This window comes from Myotis davidii, unplaced genomic scaffold (genome assembly GCF_000327345.1).
Source record: "Myotis davidii unplaced genomic scaffold, ASM32734v1 scaffold105, whole genome shotgun sequence".
In the NCBI taxonomy this organism is placed as follows: domain Eukaryota; kingdom Metazoa; phylum Chordata; class Mammalia; order Chiroptera; family Vespertilionidae; genus Myotis; species Myotis davidii.
In genome coordinates this window covers 151,131-159,178 of record NW_006300371.1, presented here as the reverse complement: position 1 = coordinate 159,178, position 8,048 = coordinate 151,131, and the positions used below count along the sequence as shown (strand labels likewise).

Genomic DNA, 8,048 nt, shown 5'->3' with positions numbered 1-8,048 from the left:
GCAGGAATGTTTTGTGGACTCATCAAATGGCCAATCAAAATGACTAAGAAGAAGAAGAAAAAAGACTATGTTATTTTGTTTTTATCGTTTTTCTCTCCCTCTCTTTTTCATTCAAAATTCAATTCCCCATCCCAGAGCACACTCCTCAGTACTCTGTCAGGGTATAAGAAATGTTAGCATTTGGTCACTAGAGAATTAACAAAGAAAGGGAATTAGTATGTTATTGAACAAAAATTCAAGATAATTCTTAGTGGGTATAAAAAAATTGATAGACCATAGGCATCTGTATATGTACACCATTTACCATATATTATGAAAATCATATGTATGTACAGATGCTCTTAAAAGGTAAGCACCTATATTTTCTTGTATTAGCAATGTCAATTTTGTGCAATTTAGTTTCTATTTCTGGATTTTCCCTTACACATCATGTTGATACAAAAAAAAAATAAATAAATATGAAAAACAAAAATCCAAGACTGGAGTGTTGGTTCACTGAAAAATACAGAACAGATATAAATATCCTAATAAAATAACCATATATATCATTGCTTAGGGAAATATTTTCGAGGAACTATACTTTCACTATTGGCCCCAAATGCCATCATCCACTTATATTCTTTAACTGTCAACTTTTAATATAAAAATACCTTCAAGCTGATAATCATTTATAGTAACTTACAAAACTGACAGAATATTTCAACACTACAGAAAACAGTTCTATATACAGCTTAAAGTTTTAAAGTTCTCTGCTGGCCCTTGATTTTATAATTGGACACAGTAATTACTGATCTCAATAAAATACTGTTTTTAGCTTATACATATTTTTAAAACCAGTATTACTTCACAAAACAGTAAATAATAAATCATTTCCTGCTGCAGAATCCTCTAAGACAAACACCAAAACTATACAGCCAAAATATTTTAGGAGAGTATATAAACTTTTTAAGACAAGGCATGACCAATGGATAAAAAGTACATTACCCAATGATTTGTCCAGTGAAAAGGATTGTTTCTCTGATTCAATGAACATATATTAGGTTATATATGAAAAATATTAATTTATAAATCACCTATTTTTTAATTTTTTATTTAAAAGGGTGTTTAAATAATTGGTGACACTACAAGAATGATGTTTTTTAAAATAAAAAATGGTCACATTTAGCAAAAATACATTTTACATTTCAAAATTAGAAGCTAAATTTCTCTTAAAACAATGAAATCATGATTTATTTATTTTTTTTACTTTCAGTGAGTTCTTCCATTCTGCACTATGATCAAAATGAAAGCACTATTCAGTAAGCTTTCTATGTTCATTTTTTTTTCTTTTGCAAAAGGGAAGAAAACCAACACAAATTTAACAAACTATATTAACTTAGAATACTAAATACTACTTTAAAATTTGTTAAATCTATTACTTTCATTATTCTGAAGGAAAAATATAAACTTTCAAAAGCCTATGAAGTTGCTAGTCCAATTTTCTATTCTAAAAATTAAAAAGTTAAGCTCCTTGTGGCAGGCACTAAATAGAATTAAAAAGTTAACAGAAGACTTTACTAGATAACCAAAATATAAACAGTGCAACTAATTAAAACAATCCACTGGTGCAATGAATAGTTGAACAATGAAAAAAAACACCAAGCATTCTAATGAATTATATAGCTCATTTTCTGCATATTTTAATCTCGACTTTTAACATAGCAAATTATTATATAGGTTGATTTCATGGACTGTTTAAATTTTGTAACGTAAGTAATTCAAACATTAGCCTTTCTAAACCAAATCTGCGGTCCTAGTCAATTTTGTTTTTCAGGAAAAGGAAAGTGTATTTTTTAAAGATAGATTACATAGCAGTAGAAACATCTTAGTGTCTCAAAATATTTACAAAGAACCCTGATGATCCTGTGCACTTCGCTGAGATTCAACCTGTACCCAGACTTCATCATCAGAAAAAGAACTTGAACTTCCTGACTCAGAGTCCAGCTCACTGAATCCATCCAAGTCCCAATCATTACTAGATTCACTCCGTGCATCATCTTCCTCAGTAATGAAACTCTGACCAGGTTCAAGGCAGGAAGGATAAACGCGAGCACAGAGGCAAATAAATCCAGAGTCAAACTGCAGAAGACCTAACATGGTACCTATATTAATCCATTGGTCTTCCCTGGCATCATATTCATACACAGTCACCCGGTTTTTTTTCCATTGTGGGGTGGTAGAAGTGATGAGGAGCAACTTCTGGCCATGACTGACAATCTGATAGTTGTGGATCTCTGAGAACAAAGGAATATTACTAATCCTCCGCCATTCTCCCCTAGCTGGATTATAGACCTTCATGACTGGGATGTCACAGATACAATAGATCTCATCATTGAAGACACAGGCTTCCTGAAAGTCACTACGTTTAAGAGAAGCACAGTTCAACCACATATTGTGGCTAGGATCATAGCAGAGCATGCGCTTACTGTTCACAGCATAAAGGTAGTTCTGAACCACTATTAGTTCGAAGGAATAGAAGGAGTGGGGTACAGGAGCCACCAGTGCCCACTGGTTCCTCTGAACACTGTAGCATTCCACTTCCTTCAATTTAAGTCCAGTAACAGGGTCTCGCCCACCCAAGATGTAAATGTAGCCATTGAGGTAGGCCACATCCATGCCCTCACGACAGAGCAAGCGATCTGCAAGTTGCTGCCAACTATTCTGGGCTGGTTTATACACCCAGAGGTGTTTCCTGGGCTGAGCAGCTAGATAGATGTCATGGTCTGGAGAGACACAGACAGCTGAGGAGGTGATAGTTTTAGTGTGAGCCAAGCTGGCCAAAGGTGAAGGCATTGTGTAAATGTCCCCCGAGTATGGGTCATAGCACAGAAAAGGATCTCGGGGATGTCCAAAAAAGATCACCATCTCCTTGGCACACATACCCAGCCTCTGGGGTAGATTTTCTGCTGTGGATGCAACAGAGCTGCTGCCGCCGTCTGGCTTTGGCACCACAGACTTGTACATCATGTCACCATATCGCATCTGCAGAGCCCCTTCAATAAGGTCCAGACAGTACTTCTTCACAGTGGTGTTGGTTAGCAGCCCTTTCAGATAATCCTGATCTTCATCAGCGAAGTGTGTCCAGCGGACACACTTGAAGACTTCCAGAGCACTGGGACCCCGCTCCTTGGGAGCCGCCTCCAACCACTGCATGGCAACATGACACACTGTCCGCTCACTCTCAATGTCTAGACTATCCAGGCGCAGGACAGCCAGCAGCTGGGCTAGGGTCAGATCTGCCAGAGTCTCCTCCTGAATTGAGCCCATTCGACTGAGCTGCTTGAAATTGTGGGCTATGAAGGACTGGGCCTGCGAGCGCAGCTTGTGATGGTCGAAGGCATCAGCGAACTTGAGGATGGCAGTGCAGTTAGCCAGGTCCAGGCGGCGGGCTAGGAAGGAAGCACAGGCTTCCCGCACGTACTCGAGCTGCAACATGTCGGAGGCCGCGTAAAGGCGCTGCACGTTGGCCTCACTCAGCGATACGCGACCGGTGTAGCAGTATTCGACCAGCACCTCAAAGGACTCGGCATCCACGTCATGCATGGTCACGTTCGCCTGCTGGCTCTCGTACATGCCGCCGGTGAACATGCTCTTGAAGTAGGGGCAGGCGGCAGCCAGCACGTTCCGGTTGCAGGAGAAAAGGCGGCCCGTGCCAGGCCCACTGCCAGGCGTCACCACCTCGATGGTCACATCACACAGCAGCCGAGAGTCATAGAAGGACTTGAGCTGAGCCAGCAGGGCTGCAGAGTGGGCCGCGTCCTTCAGCTCCTCCGGGCCCGTGAAGAAGGCCGACACGGACGGTTTGGAAATCCTCTTGGGCCGCCTCCCACCGCGGGGACTGGCGAGGCGGCGGGAGCGTGGGGCGTCTTCCCGGGACTGCATGGTGGAGATGGCGGCGGGCGCTGAGGGAGCGAGCGGCCGGGCTTCGGCTTCTCTCCACCCGGCTATCGCGGGCACAACAACGGCGTCCCCGAGTACTCGGAGCTGCGGGGGCCGCGCCTCCTTGCCTCCGCCCTGCGCCGCGGTGCTGCCTCCCTTTATCGCGTAGGGAGCGCCTGACTCACCGGATTCCAGCGGATTCCACGCCTCCCTCCACCTCCGCTCGCCGTCACGGCACCAGCCGCTAACACCAAAAGCCGCCACCGCCGCGCTGGCAGGACCGGCAGAGGCTCTGAACTGCGACTCCCAGGTCGCCTTTCGCACCTCGAGGCACGCCGGGCCCTCCCGACCCACGGGCTTACGGGTGAGCGGTAGTCGCGTTGCATTTTGGGAGTAGTAGTTTGAGGAATAACGCGAGGTTTCTTGGGTCAGACTGGCTAACGGAATTAGAAAAGCGGTAATTCTTCCGAATTTGATGGTTTAGCTTTGGCTTTGAAACCAAGAATACAAGCCCCCATTTTAATATGCATTTCTTTCGGAGAATTTTTCCCTCTTTGTAAAATAGGGATAATATTCATAGGATTGTATTTGGATGGAATGAGTCAAATTGCATAGGATATAGGAAGCGTCAATAAATGTTTGATTAGAACAGAAATTGTTAGCTTTCCTTTTAGAACTTTTGAAAAATGAGACACCCCCCCTAATTTGAAACCATGAACAATTTTGTAAAGGAAGTCCGGCTTTTCATGTTGCTTCTTTTGAAAGGTTGTGATGGGTATTACAACAGTTTCTATTAGAAACGCTATGCATAGGCTCATTAAGATGTCTTAGACAAAAATGCAGTCCTGGAAAACAGCACTTATAGATGGCCTCAAATATGCAAATCAGGAATATAAATAGATAAGCTAATATCTCACCAAATCAACACTTAATCTCTTATGAAACAAGATTATTTTCATAGCCTCTTTTTTTCATTTATCAATATAATTTCTATTTTTCTGAACTAAAATGCTTCCTTTATTAAGTATAACATTTTCGTAGATTTTAAAAATATTCTTTTTAAAAAAATATTTATTGAAAGTATTACATATGTCCCCTTTTTTCTCCCCATTGACCTCTTCTAGCCTGCCCCTCCCACCCCCCAGGCCTTTACCACCCTATTGTCAGTGTCCATGGGTTATGCACGGTTATTTACATAGCCTCTTAATTTGAGTGTTTTCAAGTTCTCTAATACTATTCCTTTTCCTTTCTAACATTCAGTTGAACATTCTGGAACTATTTTTTTATTATTTTTATTAAAAACAAAAGTTTTAACAAGTTTTCTTAAAAATATATTTTATTGATCTTTTACAGAGAGGAAGGGCGAGGGATAGAGGGTTAGAAACATCGAAACATGATGAGAAACATCGATCAGCAGCTCCTGCACATCCCCTACTGGGGATGTGCCCACAACCAAGGTACATGCCCTTGACTGGAATCCAAGCTGGGACCCTTCAGTCTGCAGGCCGATGCTCTGCCAGCCGTGGGTAAACTACGGCCTGCGGGCCGGATCTGGCCCTTTTGAAATGAATAAAACTAAAAAAAAAAAAAAAAAGACCGTACCCTTTTATGTAATGATGTTTACTTTGAATTTATATTAGTTCACACAAACACTCCATCCATGCTTTTGTTCCGGCCCTCCGGTCCAGTTTAAGAACCCATTGTGGACCTCGAGTCAAAAAGTTTGCCCACCCCTGCGTCTAGCCACTCAGCCAAATCGGTCAGAGTTTTAAATTAAAATATTTTAACAAACAGACCTTGTATTGTACAAAAGCACGAGATCCTCATAGCTCAGAGTATTCATACATGACCTGACACTTCTTTTTTTGCTTTTAATTAAATTTATATAGTAGAGCTAATGCTATACAAAAATACGTGCGAATTATCTGTTAGCTGAATTTCCAAAATCAAATACTTAGAGGCTTTTTCTAAATTAGGGAATTTTCATTTAAAAGCCATTCTGCTCCTGCTGCTAGTTTTCGATGTGTTACCATTACCTAATGAATTAAATCTTTGGCATTACACGAATAGGTGGAGCAGGAGAATAATTCTCAAATTGTTTTTCTCTCTTTTCTTATTAGCTGAAGTAGGTCTACTGGAAATCCCCCAGGAAAGAGACATTAAACTAAGTGGATCTTTGGGTTCCATTAGATACACCAGAATTAAGTTATTAGTAACACTGATTGCTTTCTCACCTACACTAAATACCAGCCAGGGTCTTAGGATTAATAGAATATTCATCAGCTTTATGCTGATGTACCAAAATGAGATTCATTCTCTTAACTTCATTTGTCCTTGGGTGTGGTTGGCAAATGGCACTAAATGGATTTCTGCTATCTGTCTCCTTAAGTAGGGTGACAAGCTATTTACCCTCTGGGTTGGGGAGGAGAAGTGTGTTCATTCTTAAGTGTCCTTGGTTTAGGGAAGATAGGATTTACTAGATGACTGCGAACTGCTTAGCATCTAGATTTTTCTAGAGGGCTATAAACAACTGTTTAACTACTTGTCTCAGTTTCCCGATTCTGCTTTTTCTGGCTTACTGGCCTGTCTCATCCCCCCTTCAGAGACTTCCATCCGTTAAAACTTTTAGGAGATGATGAGGAAGATCTGTCTTCAGTAACTGTATCCTGCTGACAAGGTCTGTGGTCCCCTGCCTATATAAGGCATGGAAGTCTCTTTCTGCCTGATCTAAGGGAGCCACGGGGATGAAATCAGAGACTGGAATAGAGAGGCTGTTAGATTTTCCAAAGTAGAGATAGTCTGGAATCCCCAAAGCATTATCATCTCAGTAGGGAATCGTATCATTCTAGAGATGGTTCCATATATTATTAACTCAATTATTTAGTCCTGAACGTGTCAGTTTAGTTAAATTGTTGAGTCTTATTTCAGGAGGCAGTAATGCAGACGGGCTTTCAAAGTGAGACCTATTGTGTTAACAAGCAATAAGGTATTTAATAAGGAGTATGTCTATGAAAATAGAAGAAAAAAACAAAGGTTAAGAATCACAGCAAAGTATAAACTGGTTTCTGAGTCTGTAAAATTGTCAGTCAAGGAGGCTTAGAGTTTCTTTTGCTGGAACAAAAGTAAGCAGTGACAATTTAACAGATTTTTTAAATTTGTGATTTAAATATTTCTGGTGATGACATCAGATGTTCAGATAAATTCCATATGGCTGGCATTGCATTAGTAGTTCTTAATAATTCCAAGTCAAAGAACGGGAGAAAAATAAAACATTAGGTTGGAGGGTTGAAGACAACTAGGAAAATTCAGAAATTAATTCAGCTTACAGATAAAAACAACATTTTGAACTTTGAACACAATTAACTGCACTAGAGTCCAATAAACATAATCAGGCATTGTGATTTTTATTGAAACACATTTTCTTCTGAAATTATTGTCATTTTCATTAAAGAGACTGTATTAACTCCAGTTTTAATTTTACCTAATTATTTACATAAATATAACATGAATAGTAATTGACTATATAGGCTCTTTTAAATCTGCTTTGCTGTGATTTCACTTAATAGAATCTTTAAATCGAGCTTCAATCAGCCCCTCAGGGCATGGAAGCCAAGCCACACAGTTGCCATCTCGTTTTGCCTGCAATACCTTTAGGTTTAGGTGGATTTTTCAAGTTCTTGAGGTCCCCAAATGTCTTAAGGTTCTTTTGTGTATGTGAGCCATTTTTAAGGAGAGCAATCTTCGTACCTTACTTGGAAAGACTGCCATCAACCATGTGAATGAAAGTTAGGCTATTTGCCTAAAGGGCTTTTATTGGCTTTAAAGTCCATTTTTATTTTTTAATTTTTTTGAGTGACATCCAGAGTCCAAGTATGTCTCTTTTGATTATGACATTCTAGTCAGACTTGGTTAATAAAACCACAATTGGAACCTGGTTTTATGTGTCCTATTATAAAGAGAACAGATTCTTTTTTTTAATTAAATCTTTATTGTTCAGATTATTACATTTGTTCCTCTTTTTTCCCCCCATTACTCCCCTCCTCCCAGTTCCCGCCCCACCATCCGCCCTCACTCCCCACCCACTGTCCTCATCCATAGGTGCACGATTTTTGTCCAGTCTCTTCCCACAT

At 40.3% G+C, this 8,048-nt stretch overlaps 1 protein-coding gene across 1 annotated transcript in view; it reads right to left on the bottom strand.

Annotated features, from left to right (window-relative positions):
* Positions 1–4,191, bottom strand: part of KBTBD7 (kelch repeat and BTB (POZ) domain containing 7) — a 4,654-nt gene extending 463 nt beyond the window's left edge. Inside the window, exon 1 of the mRNA XM_006776933.2 lies at positions 1–4,191. This exon is cut by the window's left edge and continues 463 nt beyond it. Coding sequence (XP_006776996.1) covers positions 1,882–3,921 — 2,040 coding nt within the window. The 5' untranslated portion in view covers positions 3,922–4,191 and the 3' untranslated portion in view covers positions 1–1,881.
* Between the last annotated feature and the right edge of the window lie 3,857 nt (positions 4,192–8,048).